Raw genomic sequence first — 21,681 nt, forward strand, 5'->3', positions numbered from 1 at the left:
GGTAAAACAGTACTGACATGCACAACACTGTGAGAACCAGATTTTTAGTCTAAAGGGTGAGTGCCACAATCTCTTTCTCTGGTTAAAAAAAATTCTAAAGGCCTCATTTGTGCTGAGGTAGATATTAGTGAAGGATTGGTAATCTGCTACAGTAGAACCTCTTTAAGCAGTTCAGTCGCTGGAGAAAATAGCTATGGAACTACTCCATTTGTACAATTTGTCTTCTTTTTTTTCAGGTCATTGAAACTAGAAGTCTGGAAGCATCTTATTTTCTACCAGAAACAATTTTCAAAGACAAATGCAAGTAAGTAGATATAGAATCTCAATTAATGAACAGTGAAGTACCTATTTTACTATTAAAAATCACAAATCATTGAAATATGTTGCATATGTGAAAAATAATTTAGAGGTTTAATAGTGTACAGGATAGGCAGAAGAAAACCAAGCATTAAAAGCATATATGCATACATGAAAAAATCTGTTTTTCAAACTTTTTTAATTGTAGTCAGAGGCACTTACATCTGCACGATATGATGCTTGGTGTAAGTGCTAACACAGCAAAATACATTATCACTGAATCACAGAATGGGTGAGGTTGGAAGGGACCTCTGGAGATCATTCGGTCCAGCCCCCCTGCTCAAGCTGGGTCACCTGGACCAGGCAGTCCAGGACCACATCCAGATGGCTTTGGAATATCTCAAAGGATGGAGACTCCACGACCTCCCTGGGCAACCTGTGCCCGTGCTTGGTTACCTTCACAGTAAAAAAGTATTTCCTGATGTTCCAACAGAATCTCCTGTGTTTCAGTTTGTGCCCATTGCTTCTGGTCCTGTCACTGGGCACCATTGAAAAGAGCCTGGCTCTGTTGTCTTTCCACCCTCCCTCCCTTAAGGTAGTTGTATACATTGATAAGATCCAGCTTCTTTTCTCCATGTTGAACCGTCCCAGCTCTCTCAGTCTTTCTTCATTGGAAAAATGCTCCAGTCCCTTAATCACCTTAGTGTCCCTTTGTTGGACTCTCTACAGTAAGTCCATGTCTCTCCTGTCCTGGGGAGCCCAGCACTTGACACAGTACTCCAGGTGTGGCCTTACCAGTGCTGAGTAGAGGGGAAGGATCACCTCCCTTGACCTGCTGGCAATACTCCTCCTAATGCAGCCCAGGATACCCTTAGCCTTCTTTGTCGCAAGGGCACGTCGCTAGCAAATAGCAAATACTATTACTCTCCAGTTTTTTCCATTTAACAGAGACCATATTCTCTCAAGATGTAGCAGAATAGGTGAGGAACATAATTTAGGTAACCAAGAAGTGTTAAGGTAATTTAAAATATTGCAGAGGTAGTCAATGGACTCATTTTGGAGTGTATATTCATTCCTCAATAACTGAGCAAGTTTTATTTCTATCAAATCATTACCATTGACCCTTTTTGGTTGCTTGCAGACATTATAAAAGTATTTTACTTAATGAAGAAATCTCTGTTGGTAGATAATAATTTCAAATATGTATTTTGACAGTCTTCCAAAATCCTTAGAGAAGCATGAAAAAGATTTATTCTTCCTGACAAACAAGATTGCAGAATCATTAGGAGGCAGCGGATACAGTGTGGAAAGATTGTCAGTTCCATACGTACCCCAGGTAACAGGTAAGTGGTGATTAGTGGCGAAACTGCTAAGTACCAGTTATTGAGAATATTTGCTTAATGTGTTGTGTGCCAATGAAATGTAGTGTGACTACTTGCCAACAAAACTTAATTGTAGTATAATTTTGTTTTGTCAAGATGATTTCTTTTTTCTCATTAGCTACAGTATTATTGCTAACAAGTTTCAACTTTGTGTCCTTTTAAGATTTTTTTTTTTCCCCCTTAAATTCAGGAGGTTGGGCAGAAAGTTCTTGAACCCACTTCGATTCTTTTTAATGAAGTCTTTGCTTTTGAAAGAATACCTAAGATGATAGTAGTGATTACTGTTTTTCTGTATTCTCTTGAGTTAGCAGGTGAGGAAGGGTTATACAAGTTGGCATACATTATCCTTTTTATCTAAACACTGGATGAAACATATTCCATCCTTTTGCCATATGGCCTTGTGCTGACTTGAGTTATTGGCCTTAGTCAAATTCTCAATGAACAGATGTTAATTTAATCAAGAATGTTATGTTTTCCTCCATTAGATACCTACGCTACCTTAGTGTCGGGTAACGCAATGAAAATAAAGTATGCCTGAGGAAGATTTGTGAGAGGTCGTGCTACCCAGGAGGCATGAATAGTGTGTGAATGACTAGCTAGTATGTGATGTTGTGTGGTTTTGGCTTTTAATATGTTTTCAACAGCCAATTGAGCAACTTACTGAAAAAAATTGTTTGAAGAATTTGTTTTATTAACCATGTGTGTTTTGTGGCTGTTCGTAACCGGTTGCTATTGTAAGAGGCTATGGGACATCCCAGTCTGAAGCATGACCTTTTTGTGAAATAAAAGTACCTAGCAGGAAAATGTGATTCCTATGTTTTGCAGCTCATGCATAGAAAGAAACATAGTACTTATGGACAGTGAATGCCAGATCTGTCACACTTGCAGTACGATTCAGAGACATTGCTGCCTGCTCTTGAATAAGCTTTTTTGGAAAGCTGCTATGGGAGGGAATGAGTTCTCCAGAACAGCAGATGTGGTTTTGTCCCAAGTGCTAGCAGGCAAACTAGTGAAATATTCTGACACAGCTGCAATGTCTGTGTTTTCTATTGCTGGTTGTCGTCTTCTAAAAAGGAAAATGTTGCTATACTTGACAGATTATTTCTTCTGGCATCCAAAAAAACAGTTAACGTTATATTTTAGTATTGGCAGAAGAGGTAGGTAGCAAGTAAGGAAATGTTACATTTTCAAATTTTTCCTGTCTTTGAGTGAATGAGAACGGAATGAGAAAGCCTGGTTTGAAATTTATGTTAAGCCTCTTCTAGAAATTGAGACATATTTGTACCCAAATGACCTTGCTAGGGTGTTCTTGGATACTTTGGTAAAAATGCATTCCTACCAGGAAGATATGTAAGTTCTGACATCAAGGTTAAGTGAGTTTAGCTGCAAGTATGTGACTAACTGCCTCTCCAGGTGATGAGAAACGGACATATTTAATGCTAAATCTTAGTGTATGTGAATCAGATGGGTGGTTGTTGGGGTTTTTTGTAATCTTTTTGTAAAGAGCAGTAACCAAAACTGGTTCCATGTCTGTTGTTATACCTGATTAGTATCATTAATCTCTGATCCTGTGGGATATTGAGCTTCCAAGATTTTCATTTAAGTAAATCAGGACCAAAGTGAATATTTTGGAATTCTGAAACTTTTCATTTTCTACTTCTATGAAATGTTTCATTTCTATTATAATGCTAGAATATAGTGTTTCAAAATATATCATTAATTTTGTTAAAAGATGGATCCATTTTTTCTATATTCCTGTGAAAGTTATGGTTGAACCCAAAAAGCCAGTAAAGACTTGATCCTAATTATTTCTCATATTTCTGAATATCAATGATATAATGCTTAACAATGACTTATAGACATAAAATCATCATGCTGTCTTTGTTTCAGGTTTTGGTACTTCTTATCAGTTTGGAAAGACATTCATATTTGCAACTTTTTGTACCTTGTTCTGTTCCTTATTTGGGGGAGGGAGGAAGCTGATAATTTAAATGTAAATTTAATCATTTTTTGTCTATACATATGTAGGTTTTTTTTAATTTAGCTCTATTTCCATCAGGCAAAAAACCTCATAAATGCAGACACAAGTCAAAAGGTAAAAATAAGTTGTAGCTCAGCCTGCTTTCCTGCTAGCTGTGGTGTGTCTGTATAGGATGTGCACAGTCAAAAAAAATATGCTTTTAGAAGGCCTTTAGATCTTCAGGCCAGAAATTGTGTTGTACTTAGTGTACTTAGTGTTTCCTTCTGCTTTTTTTTTCTTTATCTCCTTGATATACCTCTAGCAATGTTAGCTGCTGCAAGGTTTGCCTTTGTGTTTACTCTTGATTTGGAACTCTACAATATGGTAGCTTCCTGTTTTCTTTTCCTGAGCAGGTAATAGGGCTGTAGGTATCATTTTTGTGATAGTACTAATTACCTCTTTGAATGACATTACAAGAACTTGGTAGAAAGTTGGAACAAGCTCTCAGCTGTTGACGGAATGATGATTCATCTTACTCACTGGCTTTTCAGGATAAAGGTCCGTTAGTGGGACATGTATACGTGCATATGTTCTGTGTGCATCCCAGCAGTAGCTGGGCTTAGACACTGTCTACCCATCAGCTGTCTCCTGGTTCCCAGCCTCCCGAGTCACTGGCACATGAGCATGTGAGTCCCCAAGGCCCGCAGCCCCATCCAGCTGCTGGTACAGATCCCCCTTGTGCACAGTAATGCACACGCGCATGCACACGTGGGTCTCAGTCAACTCCCCGAGCTCCATGCACTTTCTGACAGCTGGCCTCGGCCTCCTGGTCCCTCCAGGTGCATTCCCCTCAGAGACAGACTGACACACAGAGAGACAGACAGACATGGGCACTCCCAGATCCCAGGCCACTTGATCTACTCGCCTGCTGATCCAGCTTGATATTCCCTTGTTACCATGCGTCGGAGCTGTGTGCCCTCCCTCGCTGCAGACACACAGGCCCTCTGACCCGTAGTCTGACTTCAGTTGCTGCGCTCAGACCCCCATGCACACACCTGCACAAATAATAGTCCCTCACCCAGGAAAAGAGAAATGGGATTTAATCAAGAGATGGGACAGGCTGCATTGATGAGGCTCAGGGCATGGCCAGATGCACGTACTGCTCAGCAGCCAGTTTCCATGGTACTGATGCCTTTATCCCCTTATCCATCTGTTTTCCTTGCTTGCTCCTCCCCAAACCATCTCAGTCCTCCTTTTCCCCACCCTTGGTTCCTCCTCTAAACATCCCATACTAAACCTTGTGCAATCCCAAGATGCTGTTCCCCCACATCCCACAATGTGTCCCGTACCCCAGGCACTGACGCTGCCTTGATCAGTGAGGTGACCCAGAGAGCTGCTTCCATTGCCCCATGGGGTGGGTGCCACTCCTGGACCGTGGGGCCACGACTCCTGGGACAGCCCTGGTAGGGGTCGGGGCAATGGGTATTGGGGCTCCACCACTGCCCTCATGCCTCTGGGCTCCTTCATGTGCATGGAGACAAGCTTTATATCATATAACAGAAAAAATGGCAATTTTCACAGTTTTTTACCCACTTAATGTGTTGAAATTAGAGAAGAATGGGCATTTTTATTAGGCAAGTATAGTGAGGCATCTATTATAAAAATGGATTCTATCCAAAGTAGTCCCAAAAATGTATCATCTTGTGTTTGCATGTCAATTACAGAGAGAGCAGCAAGATGGCAGCAAAGATGTAGTTTTGTCTTGTGTTTACTCTTGAGAGCTAAGGTGCTTTCCTCAGACTCTATGTATTGCGTCGTGTACCAGTGAGCCGTCAGGGATTAAAAATAAAGTAAATCCTTCAATATGCCGCTTCAAATGCTCAGGGACTCTGAGAACCTGGCAAAGATAGCTAGAATGCAGGTGTTTTTCACTAATCTTGTTCTTTCACTGCCTCTTGATCTTAAAATGGCATTTGATTTATATGACTTCTGAAAGTTATTTCTTGATTTTTTAAAAGCTGAGTATGTTCAGCTCTGCTGGAATGAATTCTGTTTGTTCAAGCTCAATATTTGCACTGCAAAAGCACTTTGCTAGAAGTGGATTAGACAAAGGTTGCAGAAGAAACAGCATAAATTACCTTGTGGTGGGGGAGTTTTACAGTCGTTCTCCTTATCCTTATCTTAGTATCAAGTGCCTGTAGGTGCTTCTAACTACGTGCAGTGCAAGTGATGAAATAATAATGGCCAGATCCAAAAAGCTTGGATCTCAGCTAAAAACTGAAAAGTGATATGGCAATTCATGGTTTTGTAAATGGGATACACGAAAGTCAGGCCACTCAAGTCTGCATTTGTCAGAGGATCTTCGTGACACGTTTGTAAATGCATTTTTACTGTTTTTTTTAATCATATGTTAATATATTAAATGTCAAAAATGAGAAAAGATTATTGGTATGTTTTCTCAGGAATGCAGTCATAAAAGGAAAATCCATCAACTGATGGATCATTTGATCATAATCTGCTTACGCATTAATGAAATTGTGCTCCTTTTAGTATCAGCGCAATTGGTCTTATTCTGACAACTTTTTAGGCCAGCTGGACTTGCTAAAATGTTTGTAGGAAGTTAGAAATGGAGAGAATTTTTTTCACCAAGTGGATTTTTAGGCTCGCTAATATGGTACTTGTAGCAACAAGAATAAGGAAAGATTGTTGTTTATTTCCATCCAGAAATCTTTATTTCTTCTGTCAGTAAGTCGTCTTCCAAGAAGCCCTTTTCTGTTTCAGAATACCTTCAAATTAAGACCTTAATATTTCAATTTCACAACAAAAAAAATTAGTTCAGGCTTTTGTAAATTACTCTGCAGCAATATATCATCATGTGCTATGTTATTTATTATGCATTTGAACAAGATCACATCTCATTTTTTAAAATTCTGGGCTTTCAAGGGAAAGTTGGCAAGGTCTGGGATGAGAGGGGGAAGGAACAATAAAAACATTTTTTTCCTTCATATTTAATAATTTAAATCAGTAACTGATCATTTTTCATAACAATCCAAATGATAAAATAGATGATTTGGGGTTCAATAGGCATATAGAAACAAATCTGCATCTGATGTGTAGAAATTTGATTGATCATGTTTCAGCTGTTACGCAAAAAGTGAGATAAGTTGTTTTTCTTCTAGATGAGGACAGACTGTCCAGGAGGAAGAGCATTGTGGACACGGTATCTATTCAGGTAGATATTCTGCCTGGCAACAACACAGACGATAAGGTATGAAAATAACGGGATATTTTAAAGCAGCACCTTCCGGGGGGGGTTGGGGGGAGGAGTGGGAATGCAAATGAAGTTTTCCCAGAAAGTCTGATATCTAATTGTTCTAGCGGTGTTAAATGCTTTGGGGTTTTGATTTTTTTTTTAACTCCTAGATTTGTAGAAATGTGTTGTCAAGACACTGATATTGATCTTGCTGTATAAAAATGTCAAGTGTTCTGTCACTATAGTTTTTACAGATAGTACTGCAGAATATGGGATAGCAATACATATATATGCCAAACAAGTAATATTTTATGAGTAAATATTCTAAAAAAATTTCTTTGCATTTTGAGGGATCAAATCAAATTCCTGCATCTGTATCCCTGCATCATTTGAAGTATCTGAGAGTCTTGTTCACCAACACGGGGCTGACAGATGCAAGAGTAGTGGGAGACCTGCTGTCTTTGAGAGGGGCAGATAAAGACTAGGCAGGCTGCTTACACCACAGTGTTACAGTATCACTTTTCCCTTCCAGAAGAGTTAAGCGCACAGTGCTTTAAAGATACGGGAAGGATAAGGTAGCAACAAAAAGTTCATATGTAGGGTACAGGAGCTGATGCTAATTATCCCTTAGGAAGACTGCATTATAATTAAAATTATCCCACATCTTTTGACACTTCATTTGAAGTATTTCTTAAAATAAATTTCTATTTCTACTGAATCTTTTTCAAGGTTTTGCTGATTTTTATTAACCAGATTTCTGCTGGCTGTGGTGGAGATTAGCTGTTGAAATTGAGGTGTTTGTACCTGCAAATGAGTTCTACCTTTAGCATCTTCAAGCACAAACTGGCTAGGGATGTGAAACAGAAGGTGTGGACAGAGTCAAGCTGAATGTTAGTTAAAAATGCAATATTAAGCTATTGCAAAGGAGCAAGCCTCATTTTGGAACTTACTGACAGAATTGATTCATGTTTTGCATCAATTATTATTATTCCTTTCTGCTTTGTGCTGATGATATCTCAGATGATATTTTGTGTTTGTTTCTTGCTATTGTGCTTTAGCAAGGATACAGATAAGATAGATAAACGTTTAGGAGAAAGAAGAAAAAAATGTTTGAAAAATAAGCCAGATTATCACAGTCTTTAGCTTTCTGAGGAAAGTAAATGCTCCAAATAGGAATGGGGGTGTTTGCCATTAGTATCCTTTTTTAAAATCATGGATTATATGTGATTATATGTGATTGAACATCTCTCTTGAAGGTAGAATTAAATGAGAGAAGTTTCCATTTCATATTTCAAATGATTATGCTGACGTTATGTTAAGCATTGATACATAGACATTTTTTTGAAGAGGATATAGTAGTTGTACATAAATCAAAATCGTTGTATGGGTTCTCAGTTTAATGTTGTACAGTGTCTTGGATAATGAATTACTGTTTGTCTGTCTTAAAAACAAGAATTTTGTTAAACAGAAACACATGAAACAAAGTATTCCTCCTTTAGTTGCTTTACAATGTTTGTTTACAATGCAAAGGGAAAACCAGTACTTTCCAATTCGATGACTGCAAATTGGTCTTGATACCTAAATAATGAACATCTGAAAAACTTCCGTAGATTCATAGGATCATTTAGGTTGGAAAAGACCCTTAAGATCATCGAGTCTAACCATTAACCTAACACTGCCCAGTTCACCACTAAACCATGTCCCCAAGCACCACATCTACACATCTTTTAAATACCTCCAGGGATGGTTATTCAGCCACTTCCCTGGGCAGCCTGTTCCTTCAGTAATGGTGCTATGTAATTTTTGCTAATTCTTGCTCCCTCATAATGCATGTTTTTGACCACCTGCAACATAAGATGATACACTGGATGTAACTCCACAGGAGGAAAAAAAGAAAAAAAAGTCCACGAGGATATTAAATCTGGTTCTCTTGCTATGTAGATTAGTAAATATAACATAATCCATAACTGTCAGCAGAATTAAACTGCAAAAAAAAGGAGCATAAGGCTTTATGATTGAGAGGATAAACTACTTCATTAATGGAAGTTTTAGGATTTATGATGTATGGTATCATTTCTACACTGTCTGAGGTAGAAGACTGTATCCATAAAATATCTATTACTGTATACAATACAAATGCAATTGTTTTGTCAGCACAAAGTTTTTTGTTGTGTCAAGTCTGTTAGTGAATCCTGTTCAGGAAGATGGGTTTATTCCACAGTTATCTCCATTTATAAGATGAAAACACTTTTAAAAGCAGCTAGTGCTTCTGTGATATTAATAACCAAATATAATGCTGGCTAATATCAGCAACTACTACGGATGTTAATTAGAAATCTGAAGGGCTGCCATAAACAAGTAATATTTACCAAATATGAATCGTATAAAAGGTGATTATTTCAAAACCTGAATATTCCTCTTCTCTAGCCATATCCACAAATATTTGACTTGTAAAAGCAGCTAGTGCTTCTGTGATATTAATAACCAAATATAATGCTGGCTAATATCAGCAACTACTACGGATGTTAATTAGAAATCTGAAGGGCTGCCATAAACAAGTAATATTTACCAAATATGAATCGTATAAAAGGTGATTATTTCAAAACCTGAATATTCCTCTTCTCTAGCCATATCCACAAATATTTGACATAAAAGGAGGTTTGCTGTTTATTTACTAACCTTTTATATATTCAGAGGTAGAGAATACAATGCTAATGTAGTAAAATCTGTTAGAAAAGTATCATTTACAGCTCCATCTCCTGAAATAACACTCATATAAAAAGGAAATAGCTACTTCTTCTGGCTTTTCCATTTACAGTAGGTTAAGTCAGTGAATTAAAAAATTGAAAGAATTCGGAGTCTTCTGAATTGGGTGAAGTAACTTTTTGCTACCTTACAGATCTTTTATCTTAAATCATATTAGACCATTCTAAACAATTAGTGTTTATAAGGAAAAAAAAAGTGCTGCCTGTTTACATGTAATTAGTTTTGAAGGATTAAAGTAAGGCAGTCCAAGACATGAAACCATGTTATATTCAGGTGAACACTGTTCTGCCAGCTCAGTGTTCTCCACTAATATTATCACAGTGGTTTCACTGTAAATATACTTACTGAATAGAAATTCTAGGTGTATAAAGAATTGAAACACAAAGATCCATGAGCTGGAGCTCTTCAGAGAAATGTGCATGCATCTTGGTAATTTTGCGGTCCCAAGCAATTCCTAATGAAGTACACCTGCAGCAGCAAATGGGTATTCATATTGCTAAATGAACAAATTTTCTCAGTGCATCAGACATAGCTTGTTATGAAGAGCTCCAATGTTTATGACATAAGCACCAAATTATTTGGAGCCCATACTGGTATGAAGTTAGCTTAAAGCAATAACCATCTTCCACTCTACCGTCCACTACCATCTCTTATTTTGGTATCACGTTGCTGGTAACTCAACTAGCCTCAGGAAGCAGTTGCTATTATTCGCAACAGCTGTCTAAGAACCAGTACTGAGGCTTAGCAGTGTAGAAACACCACAGCATATTCCTGACCCAAAGGAGCGTTCTGCCAAAATTCCAGTCCTTTTCCAAAGTATTGTTGCCATAGAGCATCTTGACCAGAATTTGGAAAGTTTTTCTTGATCTCACTTGATAAAAATTTCCTCACTAATTGCAGTGGCTTGAGCATCTTTGAGCATCATAGAGCATTCCAGAATTTGGAAAGTTTTTCTTGATCTCACTTGATAAAAATTTCCTCACTAATTGCAGTGGCTTAAAAACATGAGTTAGTAATCTGTTGGCTGTCATAGAAAGTCCAAATAAAGCTATTAGAAACTTGCAAGGTAGAAAAGCTCTGTGGCCATTTTGGCCTTCTGTATTTAGCACATTCCTTATTTTTTTAGAAGCTTGTTATATGTGAGGTTTAAACTTGCAAGAGAAAAGCTCTGTGGCCATTTTGGCCTTCTGTATTTAGCACATTCCTTATTTTTTTAGAAAAGCTGTGGCCATTTTGGCCTTCTGTATTTAGCACATTCCTTATTTTTTTAGAAGCTTGTTATATATGAGGTTTAAGGGCGTTTGTTTCTTTGTGTTTAGGTTGATAATACTGAAGAAATCACCTTTGAAGCTTTGAAGAAAGCAATTGGTAAGATTTATTACAATTGTGTTTATGCAGCATAGTTCTAGATTACTGTGGAATAGCTAGAGAAAAAGGTGTTGCCAGAATAACATAATTAAAATATTACATTTGTTTCTCTTCAGCTAGTAAGTTTATTTAAAACTTCAGTTATTTATTTCTAAATTTCTGAAATGATATCTTGATAATTTTAGTGAATTCATTTTCTGAAGCTAATGTGACTGAATGAAAAGCATCTGGAAATGCCTGTCATCTATTAAATCTGCCCTTACAGGCCAAGCTATAAATAACATGAGGTTTTCAAATTCCATTGAGTGATCATTTATAAAGCAACTTCAATATTTTTTTACATATTAAGATTTTCAGGTCTTCAATACATTCAGAAAATAGATTGTAAGGTCCACATTGTGGACTTCAAAAACACTCCATTTTTTAGTTAGTGTATTGATACACATCTGTCCGATTTGTTTAAAAGAGTATTTTTCTGACAAGTGACCCACCTACCAGAACTCAGAATTATCCAGTTTCCTTATTTCATATCACTGTAAGTAATTACTAATTAATGCTGTCCAGTCCACAAAAATCCTGTTAAAACATGAATTAGACATGGATGTTTTAAACAATAGACACTGATATTTTAAACAATAATTCAATTTGACAGTTTTCTAAACCTGCCTAATCACTGAGGTACTTAAATTCATTAGATGCTGCAAAGTTCCAGCTGGTTGTAGGTTCACTCAGCCTACGGAGATTGAACTCGCTTTTCCCAAATTCTAGTAGAAAATCCTGCCCACTGGTCTGCATGATACTGGGAGGGAGGATACTCCCTTCTTTTCTCTTGCAGCTGAACTTGTGTGCAGTAAGAAGTGCTGTCTTGAGTCCAGATAATAAAACAAAAGGAAGCCTGGATGTACTCATAATTAAAGCACATAGTAAGAAAGGGGCAAAACTGAGGTCCTCAAACCAGCTCCCTGAAATCGTATCTGCGTTTTGCTTTAGAAGCAATGACAGATTGACAGCTCACTTGAGTATGGTTGCATCACTTCAAATACAGTGTTTGTTTGCTTCTTTTTTTTTAAGATAACAATGGACTTGAGGAACAGGAAAAAGAAAAAAGGCGTCTTGTGATTGAAAAGTTCCAAAAAGCGCCATTTGAAGAAATTGCAGCACAATGTGAAACCAAAGTGAGTTTCTGAAAAATGTTGGTTTAAGGGGTTTCTTTGTGTTTAGGTTGATAATACTGAAGAAATCACCTTTGAAGCTTTGAAGAAAGCAATTGGTAAGATTTATTACAATTGTGTTTATGCAGCATAGTTCTAGATTACTGTGGAATAGCTAGAGAAAAAGGTGTTGCCAGAATAACATAACAGCTTTGAAGAAAGCAATTGGTAAGATTTATTACAATTGTGTTTATGCAGCATAGTTCTAGATTACTGTGGAATAGCTAGAGAAAAAGGTGTTGCCAGAATAACATAATTAAAATATTACATTTGTTTCTCTTCAGCTAGTAAGTTTATTTAAAACTTCAGTTATTTATTTCTAAATTTCTGAAATGATATCTTGATAATTTTAGTGAATTCATTTTCTGAAGCTAATGTGACTGAATGAAAAGCATCTGGAAATGCCTGTCATCTATTAAATCTGCCCTTACAGGCCAAGCTATAAATAACATGAGGTTTTCAAATTCCATTGAGTGATCATTTATAAAGCAACTTCAATATTTTTTTACATATTAAGATTTTCAGGTCTTCAATACATTCAGAAAATAGATTGTAAGGTCCACATTGTGGACTTCAAAAACACTCCATTTTTTAGTTAGTGTATTGATACACATCTGTCCGATTTGTTTAAAAGAGTATTTTTCTGACAAGTGACCCACCTACCAGAACTCAGAATTATCCAGTTTCCTTATTTCATATCACTGTAAGTAATTACTAATTAATGCTGTCCAGTCCACAAAAATCCTGTTAAAACATGAATTAGACATGGATGTTTTAAACAATAGACACTGATATTTTAAACAATAATTCAATTTGACAGTTTTCTAAACCTGCCTAATCACTGAGGTACTTAAATTCATTAGATGCTGCAAAGTTCCAGCTGGTTGTAGGTTCACTCAGCCTACGGAGATTGAACTCGCTTTTCCCAAATTCTAGTAGAAAATCCTGCCCACTGGTCTGCATGATACTGGGAGGGAGGATACTCCCTTCTTTTCTCTTGCAGCTGAACTTGTGTGCAGTAAGAAGTGCTGTCTTGAGTCCAGATAATAAAACAAAAGGAAGCCTGGATGTACTCATAATTAAAGCACATAGTAAGAAAGGGGCAAAACTGAGGTCCTCAAACCAGCTCCCTGAAATCGTATCTGCGTTTTGCTTTAGAAGCAATGACAGATTGACAGCTCACTTGAGTATGGTTGCATCACTTCAAATACAGTGTTTGTTTGCTTTTTTTTTTTTAAGATAACAATGGACTTGAAGAACAGGAAAAAGAAAAAAGGCGTCTTGTGATTGAAAAGTTCCAAAAAGCGCCATTTGAAGAAATTGCAGCACAATGTGAAACCAAAGTGAGTTTCTGAAAAATGTTTTACAGCATTGAAGATACTAGTATAAGCATTAATGGGGATGTGCTGGCTAAAGATGATTTATGTTATCGTGTCACTACTGCTGTTACTTTTAAAGAAGTTCAGTTCTTTGTCTTCAGCTATTATCTCTACTATTATTAATGTTGGGAAATTCCAATTATTTAAAGTGTGCTTTTGATTGTTCCTAGACCATTTGAAAAGGAATGGAAATCTCACACACTCTTCATCTTAATGTTTTCCTTACTATCTTTGAAATCGAGATTCACGGTCTGTTCCTATTTCATCCTGGGATAACTGGAGCAGTATTTACCCCGTTATATATTTTGCATAACTAAATGTATTTCAGGTTTGTTGAACTCCTATCTGCAACAGCAAAATTTGCTGTATAATTCCTTGCACTCCCAAGACAGGCTCACTCAATCTCACATGCCTCTTCAGGGCTCAGAATCCTTGCAGCAGTGAGAAAAGAAATCGAGATAGGAAATGCTGCCTAGATTTGCCATGTGGTGGTGTGAAACACACTCACTGAGTATGGCCTGGCACATTCATTTTGGCTTGGTTCAATATACAGTAGTTAATAATTCAATTTTAATTTTTTTCCTAGGCAAACTTGCTTCATGATAGACTTGCACAGATACTGGAACTCACCATTCGGTAAGGTTTTATGCAAGAAGAATATGATGAATGACAAATGAGTTATAAAGCAATTCTGACTACTTTCAGGTGGTTGTGTCATAGAGTTATTAAACACATGTAGTAGGCAGAAAATAATTGACTTAACTGAATGTTGTGGTTTAACTGTGGTAGGCATTTAAGTGACTTAACTGAACGTTGTGGTTTAACTGTGGTAGGCATTTAAGCCCCACACAGCTGGCTGGCTAACTCCACCTCAGTGAGAAGGGGAAGAGAATTGGAAGGGTAAAAGTGAGAAAACACATGGGGTGAGATAAAGACAGTTCAATAAGTAAAGCAAAAGCTGCACATGCAAGCAAAGCAAAACAAGGAATTCATTCGCCACTGGCAGGTGTTCAGCCATCCCCAGGAAAGCAGGGCTCCATCACATGTAACAGTTACTTGGGAAGAAAACGCCATCACTCCGAACATCCCTCCTTCCTTCTTCCCTAAAGCTATTATTGCTGAGCATGACATCATAAGGTATGGAATATCCCTTTGGTCAGTTGGGGTCAGCTGTCCCAGCTGTGTCCCCTCCCAGCTTCTTGTGCACCCCCAGCCTCCTCGCTGGTGGGGTGGTGTGAGAAGCAGAAAAGGCCTTGACTCTGTGTAAGCACTGCTCAGCAGTAACAAAAACACCCCTGTGTTATCAACACTGTTTTCAGCACAAATCCAAAACACAGCCCCATGCTAGCTACTGTGAAGAAAATTAACTCTACCCCAGCCAAAACCAGCACACTGAAAAAGAGTAGTCTTCATCTAAAACAGTCATTTTTATTTTCTTGTTACTATTTATTACGCTTAGGGACATGGTTTAGTGGGCATGGTGGTGTTGGGTTGACGGTTGGACTCGATGATCTTAGAGGTCTTTTCCAACCTCAATGATTCTATGATTCTGTGACTCTATTTTGAATCTTTTAGATAGTGGAGAATATCCAGAAACCATGTCACAGTATACTTACATTATTTCTATGTATATCAGTAGTATTGAAGAATGCTGCTGTTTTCCCATTGCTGTATCTGTTTGAGAAAGTAACTAGAAAATGAACACCCAAAATAGTACATGACATTATTATAGTGTTGTGCACATCCGTTGTGCAGTATGAATAGTATTTGTTAGTAATAAAATGCATTTTCATAGTTCTGTAACATCAGTGAAGTTGATGATTTAGAGCAGACTACAAAAAAAAAAGGCATGATAATTTCATTAGAATTTCAGGAATAGGATAAAATACTGGTTGTGAGGAGGAGGAGGGTAGGTTACTCTTGTTTCTCAGCTATTCATATATCAAGTTATAAAAAAGAAAGCAGTCTATATAATTATAAATTATATATATTGATTGTTCTTCTCACACAGTCCTCCACCGAGCCCCTCAGGAACGATGACCATTACTGCTGGACATGCTCATTACCAATCTGTTCCAGTCTATGAGATGAAGTTTCCAGATCTTTGTGTGTATTAAGTGTCTTCTGCAGTCTGCTGGACATTATTTAGAGTAGAGTACAATAGAAAGAACAAGATGAGTTTTCAAATTTTATTGTTTATTTCATCTAAACTAACTTTAAAATAATGATGGACATAAGCCAAATCCAGATTACTCTAGCCAAACTCATGAGACTGTCCTGAGTTGTTTTCTTCTGTAATATATTTGAAGTTAGGTTTTTCATATATCAAGTTTCTTCATTTTCATATTTGGGTACATGTAAAAGTCAGATTTAAAACTTGTCTTGCCATATAGATGAATATTTCAGTTACACGAGGAATTCGTATTTCTGTAAATTTCTTTAATTTGAGGCATTGTAACTGAAGAACCTGTTAAAGCTTTTTTCTTTGTTTTTTTTTTTCTCCTCTCCACCTCAATTAGATATCTAAATAGAATGCTTTTGGCTTGCTTCATCTTAATAAATGTAACCAGTGGAGCGCTACCTTAGCTCCCTTTTGTTCATGCTGTCATAACTAGCCAACTTGTTTATTTTGGAATATATGGAAAAAAACAAATACCTTACATTTGTTCAAATACAAATAAATGAATTAATGGACACTTGTTAAGTATTTTTTTGGTGCATCACACACCATGCTTTTTAGACATATACACCCAGTATATGTCCTGTGTTTCTTGCTAAAATTTAACTGCTTTGCATAAGAGAGGAGAAATCTCCTTGAAGCACTGAACTGTGCAATATTTTTCATGTCCTAAGGTGTATGGTTTACAGACTGTACTTTTGAAAATGCAGTAGTATTTTACTGTCTGCTTTAGTATAAATACAGGAGAGATATATAGTGTAGCAGAAAATAAACTGAGGGCATTTTAAATCATAAATACAGAAATTACAAATATATTCTATGAGGTATTTCTCTGTAGTTTATTAGAGCTTTTTAATGATATTTTAGAAATTGAAAGAAAAATGGATGAAACCATTTAAAGACCAAGAATTTACTACATATGTTTTCAAGCAAAAGCATTTTTAGAGATGCATCTCTGTGTTCATTTTTGTTTCATTCTCAAACCTTTCTAGAAATAAGGAAAATGTGGTAACATTCATAGGTTTATGTATCTGAGTATACTATTCAAATGTAAATAAAGTAAAACTGATATAGTAAATCACTGAGCTGTTGATGATAATTGTCAAGGCTGTCTTTATGACTCACTAAATTCTGCAGGCAAAAAGAAAAAAACAGCTTTTGCTGATGCCAGGAATTGTAAGTTTCAAGTCCCTTTATCTGAATCTGACCGAAGCAGCACAAACATGAATGAATGTTCTCAAATATCTATAATAAATGTAAGACATTTAAGTTAGCCAGCAGTTTAGATAAACAGTGATCAGGCCATGAACAAAGTTATCTAACTTCAGTTAGCCCTGCTTTGAGCAGGAGCTTGGTTTTGATGACCTTCAAAAGTCCCAACCTAAATTAATCTATGATTGCATAATTCTAAGATCTGAATGGTTATCAGGCCAGCTAATTTGCTGACCGATTTGAGCATTTGCAAACCCACTGTAAAATGGATTTTAAGTTTTTGAACTGTAGTACAGTATTCCACTGGACTACTTTTAAAAGCCTGATGTGACTTAACATCAGAGAAGTAGCAGCTACTTAAACCTATGAGATAACATGCTGAGACTTTCAGAAAGCATTCACAAAACTCAAAAGGTAATTGAGACCTTCTTTTCAGTTTAACAGTGCAATCACAGCTGTTAGTGGATGATGAAACAGCCCCTTATCTACAGCATTCCGTTGTGATTTTTACTGCTGCTGCAGCGTATCAGCCTGATCAGACCACAGTCTACACATAAATAGGACTCGTTGTCACTCTAGCTTTTAGTTTTCACTTTTTGGGTTTTTTAAGGTAAGACATACTAGTTTTTTGACCTATATAAAGAGTGTAATTTTTTAAATAGTAAATCTAACCTAGGGATACAATGTAAAACACTTATCCACTCTGCTGTTTTTTAAGAACACTGTGCACTTTTGTACAAAAAGAAAATAAGGAGTCTAAGAAATAAAGAATGTACTTCTGTTTGCACTCGTGCAGTACGGAGACTGTGCCGTAAATACAGGATTGTTTCTGTAATTGAATTCTGTTGCATGAATGCTGCATGTGAAAATAACTAGATTCAGCATTTCATTTTCTGTTCTGTTTATGAAGTATTTTTCATTTATGGTAATGATAGGTTTCCATGTTTTCAATGTTCAAATGAGATTTGTTTGGGAAATGCAGGTGTTGTGCAGGTATTGTGCAGGGAATGAAGAGCTTGTAACACTCTGTGTGTTCACATGATATTTAATTTCTTCCTTTCTGGAAATTCAGGGAGTCTCTAAGTTGATAATTGGTTCACTCTGGGCTTTCTAGACAGCTGAGAGATGGGAGTGACTGTAAAATGTATTGGTTTGGTAGCTATTACATGTAGCTAATGAATGAAACCAAATGAATTAAGAATGCTGTTGTACGGTATAAAGCTGCTTTGTTTCACTTATCTCTTTATGTTCTTGAGACAAGTTGCAGAACTTAAAAGCTCCATATGCATACTGGCCCTGTATTATCTGCAACTCCTTGAGTACTGTCACAATGTTTATGAATTGGTATCCAGCTGTATAAATATGTTCCAGCTTTTGCTTTGGGTTCTCTTTCCCACTGTGTGACTTTGAAAAAATTATAGCTTTTGGTAGTGGGTCACTTTAAAGTAAATTCAATCCTTGTTAATTTCAAAAGATAGAAATAGCCTGTTGTCTAAAATCAGAGTAGGGCTACTTTGTCTGTTGTTCTGATGGTCATATATTCTGTACTGTATGTAATGAACCAGTTTCAATAAATGTAAGAACACACTGTGCAATCTATATTTGAGCAATAAAATAAACCAAAATTTAAAATTAATCTTTTCTAAGGTGTCAGTTTTTATTGCTCACAATTACATTGTCAATGACGTAATTTTTTGGCATTTACAATAGACCTCATTTTACACACCTTTTTTTTTTTTTTTTTTTTTTCCAAATGTTACAGCATTGCAGCATTATTAAACTACTACTGTTATTTATGATTAAACCATTACTATTACCAAGACCACCAAAAGTTGAGAATACAATAGCAAACGAGCTTCAGGAAGATAAGTAAGCTATGCTTTTCAGGCCTGCCTCCCTGCTTAAGAAAACATACTGGGTTTGTAGTATCAATTTCAAGGAATAAAGTCGTCAGTGTGTGTGAAGGTCTGTGTGCAGCTCACTCACAGGTAGCTCTTTTCAAACGGTGATGCCATCTAATGGGGCTGAGAATTACACTGTTGTTTGTTTCTCTTTTTTTGGTAGCATTCATTTGTTTAAATGGTTTTAATAGTGCACCCTGAGAGAAGGGGGAAGAACAAATCTTTTTTTTCTATTTTGAGGAAGTTGGGACCTTCTCTAGCTCACGTGAGATACATCCTAGCATAGAGAGGATTATATTGTCATTGTCTTTTCCCTTGCTCCTCTGTTCCTAATTTTTGCAGATGTTAACACTTTGTGTATATTTAGGAAATTTTAGAGGGTAGGCATCTTCTTTCTATAATCTATGACTTACCATGGCTCTCGGAACCTGCTATGAAGATGTGTGGTCATCAACCTTTTTTGTTGCTCAGGTTGATCTGAGCAGGATTTTGACAACGGATACCTTAAAACAATCTGGGGAGAAAATAGTAGTCACACTTGGGAGATTATTTTAAATCCTATCTAAAGAGAAGGCGTAGAGGTGAATGAGAGATTCTGTCACCCTACCACATGAGACCAGACAAGGAGGGACAAAAGTGGCAGCGACTGCAGTTGTAAGACGAAACAAAGGTGACCTGTGAAGAGCTACTTTCTGGGTACTGGGGAGTTTCTGCCTGGAAGTTTTTGCTTCTTCACAGTGTTGCCTTTATTTGAAAGACTTAACTCATTCGTTGCTCACAGTTTTAATGATACTGTGATCAAGATGAGCAGTAGACCTGAATAGTGCAGGTTTTCAGAGTTTATGTCTTCCTAAATTATGTCAAGTTGTTTATGAAATCATCTTCCCAAATCTTTAATACTTTTATCAGCTTGCAGGCAAAGCATAAGTGCTTAAAAAGTTAAAATAAGTAAAATAGTATCTAATGAAGTAGGAAATCTTTTTAGATTAGTAATTAATAGATTAGTTGTTCACTTTGGGGAAGCAACTAGGTTTTGGCCAGCTATGCCCCAAATCTTTGAAAAATACAGTGTAAAGTTACTGTGAGAATGAGAGAAGAAAGAAAAAAGCTGTGCTAAATGTCTCATCTTGTTCTGCTTATCATTTCTTTTATTATTTTAGCACTGATCTCTGAGAATGAATAAATACAGCTAATCATAGCTAGATTATTTAAGACTTCTCTTTATCAACACAATTCATATGGTAGTAATTATCTACAGAACAACTTTGGTGTTAAATTCTTCCTGAAATAAGAGATACTGGAAAAAATCCCAAAGGAAGTAATGACAACATTGCCTGAATAACAGCATATTTATATTGTAATTTCTCTGTTACTTGATCGATTCAAATGATCCATCTCTATCTCTGCAATCAGAAAATTCAGCATATCTCTGAGTGAATATATGCATGTGTTATTTGCATAACCATGAATGTAATACTAGTTTTTAATAATTAGTAGAAAGGGATGCTTTTTTTTAAGTGTGTATTTTAAATGCAGGCTTCAGAGCAGCAGCACTGCTATCATCAGAGAAATGAGCTTGTGTTATTATTAAGCAGCAATGCACTTAATTCACTTGTTTAAATGCCAATTTTTCCCATTTCAGCTAATTAGCTATCTGACCTTTTCATTATCATTTTTATTTATAAATGCTGTGAAATATAAAATAGTTTTTCATTACTATGATAAAAGGCTGATAAAAGTTCCAGTTCTGAAACAAGTAAACATACTGGTGTAATGCAGCCCCATCCAACCTGACCTTGAATGTTTCCAGGGATGGGGCATCCACCACCTCTCTGGGAAACCTGTGCCAGTGTTTCATCACCCTCAGCGTAAAAAATGTCTTCCGTATATCTAGTCTGAATCTACCCTCTTAGTTTGAAACCATTACCCCTTGTCCTATCGCTACAGGCCCTGCAATTTGTCACCATCTTATAGGCCCCCTTTTAGTATTGAAAGGCTGAAATAAAGTCTCCCCAAAGCCTTCTCTTCTCCAGGCTGAACAACACCAACTCTCTCAGCCTTTCTTCATAGGAGAGGTGTTCCACCCCCCTGATCATTTTTGTGGCCGTCCTCTGGACCAGCTCCAACAGGTCCGTGTCTTTGCTGAAGACTCCAGGTCTGGCCACAGTACTCCAGGTGGGGTCTCACCAGAGCAGAGGGGCAGAATCACCTCCCTCGACCTGCTGGCCACGCTTCTTTTGATGCAGCCCAGGATACGCTTGGCCTCCTGGGCTGCGAGTGCACATTGCTGGCTCATGTCCAGGTTGTCATCCACCAGCACCCCCAAGTCCTTGGCAGGGCTGCTCTCAATCCCTTCATCCCCCAACCTGTATTGATACCGGGGTCACACGGGCCCACTTCTTGAGCTTGTCCAGGTCCCTCCGGATGCCATCCCGTCCCTCTGGTGTGTCGACCGCACCACTCAGCTTGGTGTCATCTGCAAACCTGCTGAGGGTGCACTCAGTTCAGTAATTAATGAAGATATTAAACAGTATTGGTCCCAGTATGGAACCCTGAGGGACACCGCTCGTCACTGATCTCCATCTGGACACTGAGCTGTTGACCACTACCCTCTAGATGCGGCTATACAGACAATCCCTTATTCACCAAACAGTCCACCCATCAAATCCATATCTCTTCAACCTAGGGAGAAGGCTGTTGTGGAGGACCGTGTCAAAGGCCTTACAGAAGTCCAGATAGACGACATCTGTAGCCCTTCCCGTGTCCACTGATG

At 37.3% G+C, this 21,681-nt stretch overlaps 1 protein-coding gene across 1 annotated transcript in view; it reads left to right on the forward strand.

The window, feature by feature from the left end:
* Positions 1-18,640, forward strand: part of EFR3A (EFR3 homolog A) — a 90,370-nt gene extending 71,730 nt beyond the window's left edge. Inside the window, exons 20-26 of the mRNA XM_009273969.2 lie at positions 237-304; positions 1,513-1,640; positions 6,819-6,907; positions 10,978-11,026; positions 12,098-12,201; positions 14,203-14,252; positions 15,628-18,640. Of these exons, the coding sequence (XP_009272244.1) occupies positions 237-304; positions 1,513-1,640; positions 6,819-6,907; positions 10,978-11,026; positions 12,098-12,201; positions 14,203-14,252; positions 15,628-15,733 (594 nt within the window). The 3' untranslated portion in view covers positions 15,734-18,640. The remainder of the gene's footprint in view (positions 1-236; positions 305-1,512; positions 1,641-6,818; positions 6,908-10,977; positions 11,027-12,097; positions 12,202-14,202; positions 14,253-15,627) is intronic.
* Positions 18,641-21,681: the final 3,041 nt, after the last annotated feature.

Source organism: Aptenodytes forsteri, unplaced genomic scaffold, assembly GCF_000699145.1.
Source record: "Aptenodytes forsteri isolate BGI_AS27 unplaced genomic scaffold, ASM69914v1 Scaffold223, whole genome shotgun sequence".
NCBI classification, from domain to species: Eukaryota; Metazoa; Chordata; class Aves; order Sphenisciformes; family Spheniscidae; genus Aptenodytes; species Aptenodytes forsteri.